The sequence below is a fragment of the Crinia signifera genome, chromosome 2, assembly GCF_055691185.1.
Source record: "Crinia signifera chromosome 2, ASM5569118v1, whole genome shotgun sequence".
NCBI classification, from domain to species: Eukaryota; Metazoa; Chordata; class Amphibia; order Anura; family Myobatrachidae; genus Crinia; species Crinia signifera.
Genome location: NC_139218.1, coordinates 66,877,984 through 66,897,314, shown reverse-complemented (window position 1 = coordinate 66,897,314; position 19,331 = coordinate 66,877,984). Strand labels below are relative to the sequence as shown.

At 42.4% G+C, this 19,331-nt stretch overlaps 1 protein-coding gene across 1 annotated transcript in view; it reads right to left on the bottom strand.

Moving 5' to 3' along the window:
• Window positions 1-514: 514 nt before the first annotated feature.
• Window positions 515-19,331, bottom strand: part of FOXN1 (forkhead box N1) — a 49,962-nt gene continuing 31,145 nt past the window's right edge. Inside the window, exons 7-9 of the mRNA XM_083170685.1 lie at window positions 14,649-14,856; window positions 1,843-2,340; window positions 515-786 (exon numbers count right to left, since the gene is read on the bottom strand). Coding sequence (XP_083026811.1) covers window positions 515-786; window positions 1,843-2,340; window positions 14,649-14,856 — 978 coding nt within the window. The remainder of the gene's footprint in view (window positions 787-1,842; window positions 2,341-14,648; window positions 14,857-19,331) is intronic.

The following is a 19,331-nucleotide window of genomic DNA, read 5'->3' as shown; positions in this document are numbered from 1 at the left end:
AGGACTCCATTGGAATAATTCGTTTACATAACATCCATGTTCATAACACTGCTTTAGACATTTAACATAGTGCCATGATATGATTAGATTGGGCGACAACAGAAATGAATATTCAAAATATCTAGTTGTTTGGAATTAGAGATCTCTCTATATATATACATTAGTTAAATTAAAACTTTTAGATTAACAGAAAAATACAAACTCTGTTTGTAATTTCCTTAACATTTACATTTATTTGTATTGCTTGTGCAATCTATATATATATATATATTTTGTTGCTTTGTGTAGGATTGTGCTATACTCCCAGGACAATGCTATACTGCATTGCCCCCAAAAGCATACGCTTCATCTTCTTTATAATCGAAGACTGAGCTCATATCGATTTCATCACTCGTCCTTCCATAATTCGTCTGTGTTACAGTATATATATATATTTTTTTTATGAAAGGGGATATGCTTAATCCTCCTACTATAATAGGTATAGTCTATAGAGATGGTTTTCAATGTAACATCTTTAAACAATGGCGATGTGCTTGGATCCAGAGTTACTGATGTACGAAGGCATGCTTGTGTCCAGCTCCATGAATGAGGAATACACGGTGGTGAGATGGATGTCCCCTAATCCCATATGCGAGTTGCAGTTGGGTGAACTAATCTCGGTATTGTTGCTGACACAGTTCCCATTGTGCAGGAAGTAATGTGGTGGAGGCGGAGTTGACGATGAAGAAATAAGATTTATGGGATCCAGTGCCAGGCTGTCATCCTTAAGCTCTTCCCACAGATGTCCTGTCCAATAAAATATAGGTAGATGTTATTTACATATGAAGTCATACCACCAGATTATTTTTAGTCTAGCAAGATTTAATAACAATTTATTTTGGCAAGCTGTTAAATTTTATAGGCAAGATAATAAGAACATTGCCTTATTGCTCCAAGTGAATTATAATTCTATATCATCTTCAATCTTTGCCTCTTGGTTTTGAGATTTGCGTAATATAGGTTTTGGTTTTGAGATTTGCATAATATAGCTTTTTATTTGGGGGGGGGGGGGGATTAAAGACCATAGTTTTGGGATATCATTCGGGCGGGTGTGGTATGTCGGTCTGACAGGAGGGATCCCGATGGTCAGCATCCCGACATCGGAATCCCAACTGCTGGTGCTCTGACAGGGGGGTGAGCGCAAAGAAGCCCCTTGTGGGCTCAGAGAATAGCCTCTGTGAGTCAGGATCACCCCTGTCGGAGTTGGGATTCCAACGTTGGGATACAGGCCATCAGGATCCACACTGTCGGGCAGTCATCCGGAACCCCATCCGGGTACATAATGGATGATATCCCATCCAGTTGGACGGATCAGACAGGCATATTGCACCTATTGTACAGGGTTTATGCACAATATGCGCACTCCTACGGTCGCTTGCAACAACACTAAGTTAATGAATTGCACATCAAACCTAGCTACATCGCTTGCAACACCAATGCTTGGTAACAAAGGATAGAAAAGTGATTGTTCCGTATGTCGCAACAAATCTCTGTTGCTCCAGTGTGCACCTGCTTTAAGGATTACATACATCAAATAAATAATCCTGTATTTTGTTATTAACTTTATGCTATTACTCAAAGCAACCAATTAGATTCAGACATATTTATTTTGCTCTTTAGAAAATGCAAGAAAACATCCTTGTGGTTGCTATGGGTTACAACAACTTTTTACATCTTTCATAACATCATGTGTGGGTTATATATATTTCTTAGTGGACCATTGAGCAAGATAAATGCTTCTTTGATTAAGTGACTAAGGGCATAGAATTATAACATTAATAAGAGCATGGAATTAGAGCATACCTTGTAGTTCAAAGTCTGTAAGGGAGGGATTAAGGGCATCAATATCATTGCTCAGCTCTCCTTCTATCAGGTGGTCTTGCATGGTCCTGGTTGGGGAGTGCTCCGTTAACATCTTCATGTTGTGAATTGGAGGAGTATGGGCTGGTATCGGGGAGTCCTGCGGATTGATGGGTTGTGTATTCAGTTCACTTTGGTTTTCTGTTGAAGGATAATGGTTCTGTGGCATGCCATGGGACTGTTGTATCATTGCTGCTGAGATCTGCGGGTAGCCATGAGGGAGTGAGGTATAACACAGTGGCTGTTTTTTGGCATGCATAGATTCGGAGACATCATGCATGGATTGTAGAGATGCAGGCATGGGGGGAGAAATATTCTGTTCATGTGTCTGAATGGACAGATGCATTGCAGAAGAGGAGTTCATGAGTGCAGAGGTATTGCATGCCATGAGAGAGGACCTCAGTTTCTCTGTTCTCTCTCCTATCAGCTTATCCAGATCCTCTGCGGAAAGGAACGAGAATTAATATATATACTGTTGAATTAATCTACAAATGGAAAAACAGTTATGCCTTCCCTGCCACATATCAGTAAACGTTATGACTTGCAAGTTGCTGACGACAACTAGATTTCAGCTGTTTAATAGCTAAAGTCCAGCCGCAATAATTCAGAAGGAAAAACAATACTGGTTTTAAATCTTGCAGCTACTGTAAAGGGCCCCATACATCAGCAATTAATTGTGACAATTTTCAGATATGGAGATGATTGCCACAATTAATTTTAGATGTGTGGGCTCCCCCTTTTGGCAATCCCAATCAAAATCGCCAATCGATTGCTTAATCAGGTTTTTAAACATGTTTAATAATCTGGTATTATCTGCAGATCTTTTTTATATGTGTGGCCATTCCCAATTCGTCTTCTTCATCTATTTACATTATGAACAGCTGAAATTGAACAATCGATTGGGCAATTTCCAGATATGAAGATGCAATCTTTAGATGGAAAAATCTGCCGATCACTGAAATAAATCTGTAATGTGTGGGCAAAGTCAGATAGATTGTAAAATCCATTTATCTGGCCAAAAAATCCCTGTATCTGGAAATCCATAAATTGTGATTGCTGATGTATGGGGCCCATTACTCACTGAAATCTCGATACTGCCTGCAACTGCCATTTACCCCATAATCTTATCGGTACATTTGTTTCCCCTTTATTTGGGTTTTTCTAATGATTTTAAACCTCCAGAATCCCAGACAACTGTTTTTTTTGCCCACATAAACATATTATTAATAATCATAATTTAAATAAAACATATGTGATAAATACACTTATATGTTTGTATCATTTTTGCTCCCTTCATACCTCAACCTTTCTGTGTGCCAAAGAGTAACGTAATGATTTATGTAGGTAGATTAAGCATAGACATGTATGTACTTGTTGGCAGATGTTTAATGAAGAAATGCAGTTTTCTCTCTATATATAGCTACATATGTTAGAAATGCCTAAAACATACACTCACGCAAAGTGCACCCACTATTAGTGTAAGTTTGTAAGACCATGATGGAGTTTATCATACCTCCTGAGTGTCCCGATTTTCATGGGAAAGTCCTGTTTTTCTTTTTTTTTTGGGGGGGGGGATTGTTCTGCTGTCCGACTCATGTGCAACAGGTTCCACAGTCTGCTGGGGGCGGCAGTTGGGAGACCCCCTGTCACTTCCTGCTTAGCTTAGCAGTGCAGCGGTGATTAGACACTATGGGGGAAGTTTTACTAAGATGGCAGTTGTAATTCACATGGGATGTTGCAATGGGCAACCAATCAGATACTATCTATTATCTTCTAGAAGGTGCTAAATAAATAAGAACATCCCATGTGAAATTCAACTCCCATCTTAGTAAATCCCCCCCTATGTGCAAGGGGAAAGTGCCTAAATTTGGAGACAGAGTGGTTGGGGGCATTGCCGCAAAGCCACAGCTCCTTTTGCAGAGGACATGCATGCTGGAGTTCTGCGTTGTGTTTTACAAATGTTGGGATGTATAAGTTAGTCCATAGAAATTTGGATGGGAAAATAGGGGCAACAATCATATTGGTGTCACTGACTCAGCTTAGCTACTTATGGATTAGCAACCAGACACATCTGATGATATTACAGTATTATGGGCCTGACTCAAAGATGGGCAGATGGAGAATATCCAACACAAGATTTGGTTGTTCTACATACAGTATGCACAAGCATAGTAGGCATATGCACAAGCGTCTGCAAGTGGACGCAGATTGAATAAAGATCCATGTGTTCTTGAGCAGTGACATGGGGTGGCTGGCTGGCATCGGAGGGCATGTCAGGGTTGTGCTGATGTCAGGGAGTGCATTGAGAGACACAGTTCCACTGATACTGGCAGACAAACTCCATCTGACATTCTGAGCAACCATAGGCAAAGACTGGTAAAGGGCTTCCTTTCCCCAAGATACTCTTTCTGAGTACACACTGGAGGGTGGGTAGCTTAAGTGATCAAAAGCAAGTGTAACCCCTTCAGTAGTGTTTTTTTTTTTAAGGTAGCCCTCCCCACTGGGTGAGTTTTTTGGGGTGAATGCTACCTAAAAAAAACCCACCACAATCTCCCCCTGGGCCGGGCAGCACCGCTGGACACTATGCCAGCCGCTGCCCAGCCCTGTGCCCCGGCGCCACAGCCCTGCACATGGCGTCCCGGCATGTCAGCACACGACGCCGGAGACTTTCATAGAAAAGCCGGAGGGGGGAGGAGAAGGCATGGCGGAGGGGAGGGAGCCGGGCAGTGGCAATCCCGAGAATTTTCCGGGCTTGCCAGACTGGACACTGAGGCACAGCCCGAAAAATTCTCGGGATTACCACTTAAGATTGTTCAAATTGTCTTTTTTCCTTCCAGTAGTCAATGGGACACTGTGACACTAATATTTTTACTCTTTTATTTAAAAAAATCCCCATTCTTTGGATGCTGAACATAGCAGATGGCGTTACAGTAGAGGTGTCACTAATTTTTGGCAATTCTTTTAGGCCCAACCAGATGTTTTACTGCCTTATCTGCATCACCATTGGGAAAGCTCAGTTTTTGTCCTGGCAGTAGCAAGCAGTTGCCAAGAAACTGAAATAGGAGACATCATTGTGTCATGTACCACTTGAGCGGCCAACTTGCTCACGAGGTTCTCTTTGCATCTATTAATAACTGGATCAGTTGAAATGAAGACAGGACGGACGACTTAACCCTGGGATAAAACATGATTGCCAAAATCTAGTCATCCAATTTCAATATGTGGACAGCCCCTGGTTCCTGGTGAAGCAAATAAAGTACTAGATCTACAGGTCTAACATACTTAACAGAATATTTTAATGTCATCTCCACCTTCAACTTCTCAAGCTGCTTTACCAAAAGTCTAATTATTATATTCACCTGAATCTAGCTAGCAGTGTCTGAACTCACTTTACAGGTAACTACTTCAAATAGTTTCAGCACCTTGCACAACACAGAAAGTATTCTCCACTGTGCTGGACTAAGGAAATATTCCCTCTTCTTTCTCAGTGTCATGGCTTGTTGTGTGGATGGCTTGTTGCTATTCCCCCAACTGCTGAAGCATATAAAGGGTGTATTTCCATATTTGCTTCAGTTTTCATCTCTTGCTTCAGTTGGTGGCAGGGCAAATAGAACTGCAATTTCCTAAATCCCGTTGCTGAATGCTGACAATGTCTCAAACATTTTTTGGCCACAGAGAGCATTTCCTACATGCCCCTGTCATTTCTTCAAAACTCTGTATCACCAAGTTGATTGTGGGAGCAAAGATGGGACCTGTTGGTATTTACCTAGCTGTAATGTTATCACAACATTTGTGGCATTATTGGAAATCACAAATCCAAGCAGGGTAAGCCATTTTGCTATGACTGTTTTTTTAGTAGTATACCTGTTACTGAAGCTGGTGATACAGAGAGTAGCCTGCCTCTAAAGAGCTGGCATTGTTTATTAGATGCTACTGTTCCAATTGCTGAATGTGCTTCAATCACTCATTGGGCAGTCATAGTTTCATAGTTTCCCGGTTATACTAGACCACATATCTGTGATCCGGTGAATAGTGGGTACAATGGCATTTTGTAGACAGGTGAGCAACGGGTGGAATTTGGTAGAGGGGACATGAATGCAGTGGGGCTAAAACCAACTACTGTACAACTGCACACTACACCTAGCTTTGCTCAGGTGGGTCAGCTCAGCAAATCTGCAGTCAGTGGAGGAGAACAAAGTTCAGCTCAGCAGCACAGGTCAGAAGTGGATGGACAGACAATTCAGCTCAGCCTGGAGTGGACAGATGCAATAATTAAAATTTCAGCTCAGCAGAGCACACTTGTGGTGTCAGCACACACATCAATAGCACACAGCTTTCTATGGCGTCTGATATGAAATGGTGCTAAATCACCATTGCGGGTTCTTATATTATATAGGTGTAAACAGCAAGCAGGTGCTTAGATGTCTTCAAGTTTGTGTTTTTGGTACATGAGATATATACAATTTTTCTCACCAACTAATACCATGAAAACTATTTTGGTGCACAAAATTGTAAGTGAAGGTCAGGCAGAGAGCACTGAAAAGTTTTTAGACCCATTATACTATATTAACCCCTTAGAGCCACAGGCTCTTACTCATGGTCCAAACATTGATATCTCACACTTGACCGGTTTCGCTGCTCCAGGCAGCTTTATCAAAGGATCCTTTGATAAAGCTGCCTGGAGCAGCGAAACCGGTCAGGATTTCTGCCTCACCTACCCCACCACCTATTTAGGTGAACCACCCTGAGGAAATTGTCCTACTTACTGCCCGGACGGCCCATCACCAGGTTACTGGCCCCCACTTATCCCATACACTGGATTACAAATATCTCTGCAACAATAGTAGAGGTCGAGGACACTACGCCTACAACATCCGGCGACAGGAGTTGGTGATTCGTGCCATCTTGGGCCACTCCTGGCATCTACATCTCTGTGCCCTCCCTCCATATTGCAGTTTGGGAACATACCAGCACCATCATTTGGACATTCCAATTCATCCCCATCAACAATTGTATGACACCAGTGCACACCCCCTGGACATTTGGGACTTCCTGGGCCTGACCTTCATGTGGTTCGGTTTGGTGAGATGACTATTTTATCGTTCTCATTTATTATTGTCAATTGTTTTTAGCCTTATCTTCTGGCTTCATATTTTAGTAATTGTATTAAAACTGTGATAGATCTACCAATCTTCCATTTTATTTCATTTTTTCTGCCCAATATTGCACATCATCAGCACTTATATTAGCGCTGCCCACTCCCATCTTTTTTTTTTTTGTTGCTTATCATTTTGCACAGGACTAACTACCCTGTCCCAGGGCAGCTGCTTAGGAAAACCACTCAGTCAGGCGCACCTGACCCCGAATCACCTAGTGTGATCCGGGTTCATTCTCTTTTTTCCACAGTCTAAGCTCTGTAATGGAGTTAGGGCGTGATTCAGTTTGGATTGCTTAAGAGAAGGTTGCATGTGATAAGCTGTTTACAGCTACTTATCATATGCAATGTAAGTGCAGGAGGAGGTGCATACTATACGATTTGCGATTGCATCAAACTGCAGATACATGCGCTTGTTTTCAGAACTGTCTGCCCCGCCCTCGGCCCTCTCCATGAACACCTCTACCTGCAAATCAGGCAGAAGTGTACACTGTTCTGCACCGTGATTGCAGAATGCGTCATACACAGATTGGTCCTGTGCATACGAAGAACCCAAACATCGAACATAATGCAGGTTGGATTGCATATTTGATCCAACCTGAATTAGCCCCTTAGTCTTCATTTTTTCTGGAATCAGGTTACTCTATAGTTCATACTGTAACTTGGAAATTGTGCAATGGATAGATCAGTGTACATACTTACATAGTTACATAGTTACATAGTAGGTAAGGTTGAAAAAAGACTTGCGTCCATCTAGTTCAACCTGGTATAGATATCCATTGCTGATTTGGTAGGTTCTGGTATTTTACAGACAAATTATATTTCTTATTTGTACCCATGGATGTTTTTCTCCAGTAAATGTTTGTCCAACTTTGCCTTGAACGCATTTAATGAGCCAGCCGTTACCACCTCTCTGGGAAGAGAGTTCCAGAGTTTGACTGTTCTGACCGTAAAGAAATTCTTTCTACTAGCTGAATGAAATCTTTTTTCTTCTAATCTATACTCATGCCCTCGCGTCCTAGATTCCTTTCTAGTAGAAAATAGGGTGTGTGACAGTTCCTTATATTGGCCCTTGATATACTTGTACATGTTGAGCATGTCCCCCCTTAAATGTCTCTTTTCTAATGTAAATAGTCCCAAATTGCTTAATCTCTCCCCGTAGCTTAAATTCTCCATTCCCCTAATAAGCTTTGTTGCTTTGGACTTTTTCTAATTCTATGATGTCCTTTTTATAGTGTGGCGCCCAGAACTGTACTCCGTACTCTAGGTGAGGTCTCACCAATGCTTTATATAGTGGCATAATTACCCTTGAGTTCCTAGTTTCCATTCCCCTCTTAATACATGCCAGAATTTTGTTGGCCTTTTTTGTAGCTACATTACAATGGGCACTACATCCTAGATTGCTGTCTATTTGGACTCCTAGATCCTTTTCAAGTATGGAATTACCCAGTTCCTCTCCGCTAAGGTTGTAACTTGCACACTGGTTGTGTCTCCCAAGGTGCATATCCTTACATTTATCTACATTGAACCTCATCTTCCATTTTTTTGCCCACTCATCTAGAATTGCAAGATCATTTTGAAGCATGGTGACATCTTCTGGTGATTTGATGACTTTGCTAAGTTTTGTATCGCCTGCAAAGATGGATACATTGCTGAGTAACCCTATCCCAATATCGTTAATAAAAATGTTAAACAAAATGGGCCCCAAAACCGAACCCTGGGGCACTCCACTTAGTACCGGTATCATATCTGATACGGCACCATTCACAACCACTCTTTGTTCTCTATTACATAGCCAATTCCCTACCCATCTGCAGATATTTTCACCCAATCCTAGGTTCTCCATTTTATTAATCAATCTCTTGTGTGGGACAGTATCAAATGCTTTAGCGAAATCTAGGAAAATCACATCTACAGCATTTCCATTATCGAGGTTTTTGCTAACCTCTTCATAGAACCCTAGTAGATTAGTTTGGCATGAACGATTTTTCACGAACCCATGTTGGTTAGTACTGAGTAGACGGTGATGATCTAAATATTCCTGGATACCATCCCTTAAAAATCCTTCAAATAGTTTACCCACAATTGATGTTAAACTAACGGGTCTGTAATTAGTGGGATCTTCCTTTTTTCCTTTTTTGAATATTGGCACTACCTCTGCTATTCTCCAATCTTTTGGTACTATACCCGACGATAGTGACTTGCTAAAGATATAATGTAGGGGGGTAGCTAGTTCATCCCTTAATTCCATTAATACCCTCGGATGAATCCCATCTGGCCCTGGTGACTTATTTGTTTTGAGTTTGCTTAGCCTCAGTATTATTTCCTTCGGCGTGAAATCCACAATGAGATCTGGCTTATTTGTCCCGTTTGTGGTAAATGTTCGTTCCACAGTCTGCTCTCCCTTAGTAAATACTGATGAGAAGAACTCATTTAACAGTTTTGCTTTTCCCTTGTCCTCAGTAACACTTTTTCCACTAGTATCAGTTAGTGGGCCTATGTTTTCCTTAATTAAACATTTACTATTTATGTATTTAAAAAACTTCTTTGGGTTGGTTTTGCTTTCAGTGGCTATGCACTCTTCATATAATATTTTAGCTGCTTTGATTACCCCTTTATATATATATATATTTCTCAGTAACACTTTTTCCACTAGTATCAGTTAGTGGGCCTATGTTTTCCTTAATTAAACGTTTACTATTTATGTATTTAAAAAACTTCTTTGGGTTGGTTTTGCTTTCAGTGGCTATGCACTCTTCATATAATATTTTAGCTGCTTTGATTACCCCTTTATATATATATATATATATATATATATATATATATATAGATGGAGGTGGTGCGGCACTCACGGCGAAATAACGTCACTCTTACAAGAGATTAGATCAACGTTTCAATTTTTATGGAAAAATTGTCATCAGGATAATACAAACAATCAAACAGTGGTCTTATATAGGTGCACATCAAGGTGAGGTCTGGAGGAAGGGGTGGGGAAACCACACCCTCCCACTGGTTAGGTCTGACGTCATTAGCAAAGGCGTCGACTGAAAGTGACATAGGCATTACCATGGTAATGGGTGAATACAAAAATCAATGAAAATAAAAGAAATGTTAAAAATAGCATATACAAAATGGCATATACAGAATTTTTTTTTAAAAATACACATTACAATGTAGCACGAATAATAGACAATAGACAATAGAATGGCATCAGGGTAATGAATGCAGTTTTTTAAAGAAAGTTTTTTAAGGAAAGTTTTTTGCAAAAGAGTACAATGTGTTCTTTAAGGTTATTAACGAAAGATTGAGTATGTAATCTGTTCATTAAGCCCTTTGGGGGCGATGACACCAAGGCGGTGTATCCATCGCGCCTCACATTGGAGCAACTTCAATGCCCTGTCGCCGCCTCTGATGGATGTCGGCACACAGTCAATCATGCGGTAGCGTAGACTGGACACAGGATGTTTCAATTCGGCAAAGTGCCGTGCCACCGCTTGCTCACTTTTGCCCGTTGTTAGGGCCTGTCTGATAGAGCACCTGTGCATCGCCATACGCTCTTTGAACATACGTGTGGTTTTGCCAATATATTGCAAGCTGCAAGGGCAAATAATTTGATAAACCACGTATGTAGATGCACAGGTGAAGTGATGCCGGATTTTAATTTTTTGGCCAGTATGGGGATGGGCAAATGTATCACCTGTGAGTAAAAATTGGCAAGTAACACACATGCATCTGAAACATCCCTTTTTCACTGGTGCCAACCAGTTACGATCCGGGGTTTCAGGGTGGTATATCACATTGGTTTTAACAAGTTTATCTCTGAGGTTACTGCCTCTAGAAAAACAGGGCATTATACGTTTGTTAATAAATGGTAAGGTTTTATCTTTTTGCACTATTGGCCATTGAGATTTGACAATTTTAGTGATCACACCAGAATTTTCATTATACTTATTATATCTGCATAATCCTATTTTTACACTCTAAAGTGTAAAAATAGGATTATGCAGATTGACCGTTGTACACTACTCACCCCTAAAATTAAAACTGACACTGCCAATGAAGTCATCCCCTGGGTGAATAAGTATAATGAAAATTCTGGTGTGATCACTAAAATTGTCAAATCTCAATGGCCAATAGTGCAAAAAGATAAAACCTTACCATTTATTAACAAACGTATAATGCCCTGTTTTTCTAGAGGCAGTAACCTCAGAGATAAACTTGTTAAAACCAATGTGATATACCACCCTGAAACCCCGGATCGTAACTGGTTGGCACCAGTGAAAAAGGGATGTTTCAGATGCATGTGTGTTACTTGCCAATTTTTACTCACAGGTGATACATTTGCCCATCCCCATACTGGCCAAAAAATTAAAATCCGGCATCACTTCACCTGTGCATCTACATACGTGGTTTATCAAATTATTTGCCCTTGCAGCTTGCAATATATTGGCAAAACCACACGTATGTTCAAAGAGCGTATGGCGATGCACAGGTGCTCTATCAGACAGGCCCTAACAACGGGCAAAAGTGAGCAAGCGGTGGCACGGCACTTTGCCGAATTGAAACATCCTGTGTCCAGTCTACGCTACCGCATGATTGACTGTGTGCCGACATCCATCAGAGGCGGCGACAGGGCATTGAAGTTGCTCCAATGTGAGGCGCGATGGATACACCGCCTTGGTGTCATCGCCCCCAAAGGGCTTAATGAACAGATTACATACTCAATCTTTCGTTAATAACCTTAAAGAACACATTGTACTCTTTTGCAAAAAACTTTCCTTAAAAAACTTTCTTTAAAAAACTGCATTCATTACCCTGATGCCATTCTATTGTCTATTGTCTATTATTCGTGCTACATTGTAATGTGTATTTTTAAAAAAAAATTCTGTATATGCCATTTTGTATATGCTATTTTTAACATTTCTTTTATTTTCATTGATTTTTGTATTCACCCATTACCATGGTAATGCCTATGTCACTTTCAGTCGACGCCTTTGCTAATGATGTCAGACCTAACCAGTGGGAGGGTGTGGTTTCCCCACCCCTTCCTCCAGACCTCACCTTGATGTGCACCTATATAAGACCACTGTTTGATTGTTTGTATTATCCTGATGACAATTTTTCCATAAAAATTGAAACGTTGATCTAATCTCTTGTAAGAGTGACGTTATTTCGCCGTGAGTGCCGCACCACCTCCATCTACATACCCTACCCTGTGAGGGCACCGGCTACAGCTATCTACCTGTATTGGGAGTGCCGATCCCCGGACGTCTATATATATATATATATATATATGAAGAATCAAGAAAAAGGCTGGCACTCCGGGGTCTTTTTAAAGCGAGCTGTATTGATGGCAACAAAACGACCAACGTTTCGGGGGTGGTCCCCCTTTGTCAAGGTGCGTGGTGATAACGAGTGGATATATATATATATATATATATATCCACTCCAGATGCGAGCACCCACGGACTTGAAAAAGACAGCAGCCACAGACCAGAAGGCAACTGCAAGCTTTCGAGCCTTTATTAGCCCTTCAACTCCACGTCGGCGAACCACCGAGCCCGAAGCGTGGCGAGGGGATGCGTATTACTTCACATGTAATTTGCGTCCCCTCGCGGGGCTCAGTGGCTCGCTGCACTCGCCACACTATATAAAATCAACCCCACGCCGACGTGGATAGTGGGGGAATGAAAAGGTCGGAGGACGCGTAACGCCGCCCCTCGCGGGCTTGCTGCACTCGCCACGCTTTGGGTTGGCGTTGATAGTGGGGTGGCGTTAACAATGGGGGGCATTTAGCCATCAGGGTGGGTATACAATTAAAAATGGGGTCTGGGGGGGCATTTCACATATGAAACAGGCATCTAGGTGCCTGTACATATAAAAGTTGGGTCAAATCGCGCCGCATCGCATGCAATATGATTGTATGCGATACAACGCAATTTTAAGGTGCGATGAAAAAAATCGGCGCCCAGTACCAAATAAAGTGCCAATAAGAGCCTGGGAAAAGATATTAACGTGGTATTAACGAGCTAGTGTGTCATCCACAGCACCTGATATTCCCTGAGAGTTACCCACTCACGTACTGATCAGGCCCTCAATGGTCTTGCTGCCAAGATCGGATGGTATTGGGCCCATCCCATAGGGTAGGGCTGTGAGTCTATTATGCTCTCCACTCAAGTAGCAGATGCCAACCAGAGGAAAGAAAGGAAAGGAAATGTTGAGAAGTATTTAATGAAACCAAAGTAATTTCCTGTTATGCACAATTTCTCTGTAATATTTTACTTTGTATATGCTTGTGTGAGGAGAGCGAGATCTATTTTTCAAATATAATCACAGTCACATTAAACATAGGACAAATTGCTATAAACTCTGTTTATTAACACTAACACCTTAATGCATCAATAAGTTGTATCGGATTCAGAATCCCGACGCCGGAATCCCGACAGCCGAAATGCCGACAAGGGGGGGACGTGGATCGCCCCCCCCCTTGCGGGCTCGCTGCGCTCGCCACGCAGCGGGCCCGGTGCCTCGCTACGCTCGGCACACTAATTTATTCTCCCTCCAGGGGTGTCGTGGACACCCCAGAAGGGAGAATGTGTCGGCATTTCGGCGGTCGGGATTCCGGCGTCGGGATTCTGAACGCCGGGATCCCGACCGCCGGGATTTTAACTGCATCCCGTTGTATCACATCTGCAACTATATAGATACACATTAACTTTGTTGGATATGTTTCCAATATAAACCAATATTCCGTCTGTTAGTACTTTTGAGAGATATCAAAATGGGGATCTCACAAGAAGGGGGGGGGGGGGGGATAATAGTGATATAATGGAAATAATTGGCACCTAAAGAAATTGTAACACTATGGATAATAGCCAATGTGTATTCTCAGCCCTCAGTATTTTTAGGAAACAGTCAGCACCTCAAATTGGTTGATATTAGGAAGGAGGGCTGGGGTGTTCAAAACTGGTTGGGCATGGTTTATAGGACGTGGGTGGTGTGATGACCTCACAAGCCGGATCCAGTGGATGCAGATTAAGGGAGTGTCTATACTGTGTGCAGTGACTGAGATCATGGTACCAGCGGCCATGCGGTGGCTCTGGATTACTCTCTTCACGCTGTGGATTTTAAACTGTGATTTACAGTATGTGAGCTTTTATTCTTTAACAAAATTATACTTACATGTTACCATGTTACTCACGGAATGTGCCCTCTATTTTTTTACATGTGCTGGGAATTGTTGCCTGAGGCTAATTAGAGGTGGCTGCACTGACATTGTTTACCATTGGAATTGGACAGTGTAAAAGCTTAATGGACTAATTTGTGCATCCAAATGCTACTAAATAAAATAAAAAATAGATTTTATATTTGTAAATTATTTGGTATTATTCTTATTTCTATATTCAGAACTGGGATATTCTGTAGTATGCCTCCCCTGCTTACCCTGACTGCATGTCATTGATATGTAGTTTTTCCACGGGACTAAATAAGTTGAGAAGGGATCATTTTAAAAACTGTCCTGTGAAAATCAGGACTGTGGAGAAATATGAATCATCTGAATGTGTAAGTGGGGGACTCTTTGTTGTGCCCTCACCTGGCTTTGCCATGCTTTTCCTCACAGTAACTGGGTCTTTCCGTTTCCATTTCTGCAGTTCTTCTTGCATCTTGTCAATCTTGGCTGGGTTCAGCGCCCACAAGCACCCTTTCCGGGAAGAACTTCCAGATTTGTTTTCCACTTTCTCAAAACACTTGTTCAGGGACAGGTTGTGGCGCACAGAGTTTTTCCACCCATCTGGAGCAGTCTAAAAATACAAGAACTTTCTGTAATTTTGATGATTCATTTAGAACACATAAAAACAACATCTACAATAGAAAAAATAAATAGTAATGGTAAAATTAATTTAGAATATTTCACAATATCAGTTTGCCTACTGGTGTTTTCACAAAAATAGACACTTCTAGAACCCAACCAAACTGGTCTGCTGTAATAATTGTCTTAATTCGGTCCTTTGCTTATAGCCAGTGTTATATCCTGAAATCCCCAGGTCGCATAACATCATTTTGTCTATGCTAGAGAGAAAATTATTCTTGGGCCCACAATGTTGCTTGGCACCATAGCTGTTGCGGAGTCTTCAAAGACTATTGTTACATCTAGAGCAAGTGTGTGTAATTATTGCAGCTGGGGCCCAAGATACAAGGTTTAGAAACCTGTCATGGGCCACACACTATACATTTCTTATTTATATAAAACTCAAATGGTTTATATTATTTTTCATATTTTCTATGCTTACCCCTCCAATATGGTTCTATGGCTTTCGCTCTCTCTAGAAGTGATTCACCTCCTCTTTCACAGTTTTCTCTTAACTCTATAATTACCCTATTTCTTCTAAGCCCCCCCCCCCCCCCCTCCAAGTACCATAAAAGTATGTTACTACTGCTCTCATCACGCTTTACAATATCATACAGAGGGGCAGATTTGACAATGAGTGATATTATTGTTATCACTTGTTACGAATGCCCTAGCCAATCAGCTCCTACCGGTTTTGTGTTAGAAATATGACAGGAGCTAATTGGCTGTGGTGGCATTTAATATTCGTAAAAAGTGATAACAAGAATATCACTTGTTAAATCTGCCCCTCTGTCACTACTCCTCAAGTCCACCAAAGCCTGCTACCTGGGCTTTGGCTCCATACCCAGAGATCTCTGTGAGCTTGGCTGTCTCTAGCGCTCAACAGGAAAGGATGATATGAGCTGTAGTTCCTTCAATACCAGAAGACAAGCGAGCACAGATGCTGCACCTGAGGGTCCAGAGACAATTGCTCTACACCTGGTCTAGAGGCACAGTGAGCCTAATACAAAATCTGGGGCGAACTATTTGTAGCCATACAACACATAACAATTCTCAGGAAACTTTGAGCCAACCATCTAATGCACAACACTCCATAATCTGCCCAAGAACACTTCCATACAAAACTATGAGCATTTAGGGGCATATTTATGAAAATATATGCTGCTCAGTGGCGGCTCCTGCTATAGGGCTGCAGGACTGCAGCCCCTCAAGTTAAAATCACAACACCAGAGACACAGACAGCACCAGATCTCCGATGCTTCCCCTCTCAGCCCCCCCCCCCCCCCCCCCCCCCCCCCCCACCTCCGGAGCTCTGGTGCTGGCTGTCTGTGTCTCTGACATGCTGCTAACCTCCTCTCATCAGGCTCCATGAAGCAGCAGGACAGACACAGCAACAGCCCAATCCTGTGGGGAGGAGTTCAGCATGTAGTAGATTCCTATTGGAAGCTGCTACTACTCATCATACACAGAGCTGGAAACTCCTCCTCCTCTTGGGCTGCCAGTACATGGAGCGATGAAAGCAATAGTTTCCAACAGGAAGCCATTCTGTGTAAATCGCCAGAGCTACACTGCTTCTATGGGCTGCTGTCTGTGCAGCCCAGAAGCAATTCTCTGCAGCAAAAGGAAGGTATGCATTGCCCCAGAGAGGTGCATGGAAGTTTATTTTATTTTAATACAATTTTGTGTAGATCTTTATTAAGAGTATCATTTTGTGTACTTTAATTAATATTAAAGTTATTAAAAGTGTGTATTTTGCTCTGTACCTGTGTTTGTGTGCATATGAGTACATCATTTATTTACAGTAATTGCATACAAACACTAGTACAGCGCAAATCAAACTAATAACCTGCAAATAATTAATGACTGTTTGCAACGAGCAGTACCCAGGAAATTGCAGCCCCCCTTAAGTCTAAAGGCAGGAGCCGCCACTGATGCTGCTACCTACAAATATTAAGCATCACCTGAAGATATCTGCTTTGATCCTGCTAAGTTTTTCAGGTCTGGGTAATTATGGCTGGCGTGCAGCTCAAATTGCAGCGTTAGTTATAGTTATCTGATATCAGGATTTTTTGCTAGTTATTTAAATCATGGGGAAATGGGGATGGGAAGTAATTAAGTTAATAAATAGGCCTCTATATGTTATTATGCCAAATAATATAGCAGCGTGATAACTTACATTGTCACAATACACTTGTTCTCCCTTTGACAATCCACTGTTCCCTAATTGAGTTTGTTCTAACAAATTCAGTTTGAATGTTGTCTTGGTAGGAGCCGTGGATCTCTTTCACAGCTCCACTCCTTAAAATAATCCCTGTTGAGTCTTATCACTAATACCTAAATTACTTTTGGAAATCCATGGAGGACTTATTGCAGTAACCAGACCTTCCAGCATGTACACTTGCATTGTAACTTTTCTTGTAGCTTATGTATTTTTGCCACTTAACGAAATCATTGCATTTAATTCGTTATCATTCATTTCAATATTTTGCTGTTATTTAGAAATGTGTTGAAGATTTACTGGTCCGCAAATAAATATATGGTATAACAAAATCCCTAGTATAAATTGTATTCTGTCACCTCTGTTCTGACGCTCGCTGCTTTGACTGGCCTGTCTGCCCACTCTGTCCTGATCACCTGTTTCATCCCATTGCTCAGGTGGATTAATTACCACCAAACAATGGGGGTTATTTTGATTAAATCGGTCCTCCACCCTTTTGCACTGGGGACCGTTTGTTTGAGACTGCGCACGCGCATAGGTTTTTATGCACATGTGCAGCCGCTGTGTGCGCAGCCTTGCGAGTCAACCAGAATAAGGGCCAAAGTGTATATGTGTCTGCAGATGTCATAGACAGTATAGATTGTGAGTTCCACTGAGGCAGGGACTGGTGCGAATGGCTAAATATTCGGTACTTGTTTCCTATCTGGGCGCCCACTAAGTTAATTGCGCACCATGCTATTCTCCGTAGTGAAATCTGATCGCATCGCATCGTACACATACACGATATTGAACGATGCGATGCGATGCGATCCGATTTCCCATAGGAAACAATGTGAAATGGCTCAATTTAGCCAAATTATAATAGGAACAATAGTAAATGGGCCAAAAACACCCCTGAACATTGAAATGTCCCCCCAAAAGTAGTTGACGCCACCCCGCCATCAACGTGAACCCGAAGCGTGGCGAGCGCAGCGAGCCCGCGAGGGGCGGCGGTACGCGTCCTCCGACCTTTTCATGCCCTACTATCCACTAGGGCGTGGAGTGAGAATAGAATAGTGTGGCGAGCGCAGCGAGCCACCGAGCCCGAAGCGTGGCGAGCGCAGCGAGCCCCGCGAGGGGACGCGGATACCTTCACAGGTAAACGCGTCCCTTCGCGGGCTTCCCAGGTGTCCGCGTCGCCATGGACACCTGGGAAGCCCGCGAGGGGACGCGTATAACTGTGAAGGTATCCGCGTCCCCTCGCGGGGCTCGCTGCGCTCGCCACGCTTCGGGCGCGGTGGCTCGCTGCGCTCGCCACACTATTCTATTCTCACTCCACGCCCTAGTGGATAGTAGGGCATGAAAAGGTCGGAGGACGCGTACCGCCGCCCCTCGCGGGCTCGCTGCGCTCGCCACGCTTCGGGTTCACGTTGATGGCGGGGTGGCGTCAACTACTTTTGGGGGGACATTTCAATGTTCAGGGGTGTTTTTGGCCCATTTACTATTGTTCCTATTATAATTTGGCTAAATTGAGCCATTTCACATTGTTTCCTATGGGAAATCGGATCGCATCGCATCGCATCGCATCGTTCAATATCGTGTATGTGTACGATGCGATGCGATCCGATTTCAGTACGGTGCCGTACGTAGAAAACCTGGGCGCCCAGATAGGAAACAAGTACCAAATATTCTCTGTAAAGCGCTGCGGAATATGTGTGCGCTATATAAATAATTGGTAATAATAAATATGCTATAAATATTAAACCCACATCTGCAAAGTTTTCACTTCTGAATCAGTGCTAACATGATGCAAAGTCATAAAGATGGTAAGTAACATGTCAGCAGTAATTAGGTGTTTTGATAAAGGTAGGAAATTAGGGGACTGGATTTAACAGATCATTAGAAAACCATTCTCGTCCAACAGCCTTCTGTCATTATAGAGTAATTAGGGGGGATAAATCAAACCTTCTAAAGTCTGGGAAGCAAGTGTAAAAGATTATAACAACATCCAATGCATATGGTGGCCAATCCTGGGTGTGATCCTGGGAATATGTGGAGTGATCCTGGGATTTGGCTCCAAAATTACGGGGATTTCAATTCCGAGATTGAAGTCTCCAATCCCGAGATTTGGGTATTAGACTGTGCATGCACACTACTGGGCAGCCTCTGAGCACCCTCTCTGACCCTGCCTGGCTTCTTCCGTTCCTAGCTGTGTGGCTCTGACACAGCCG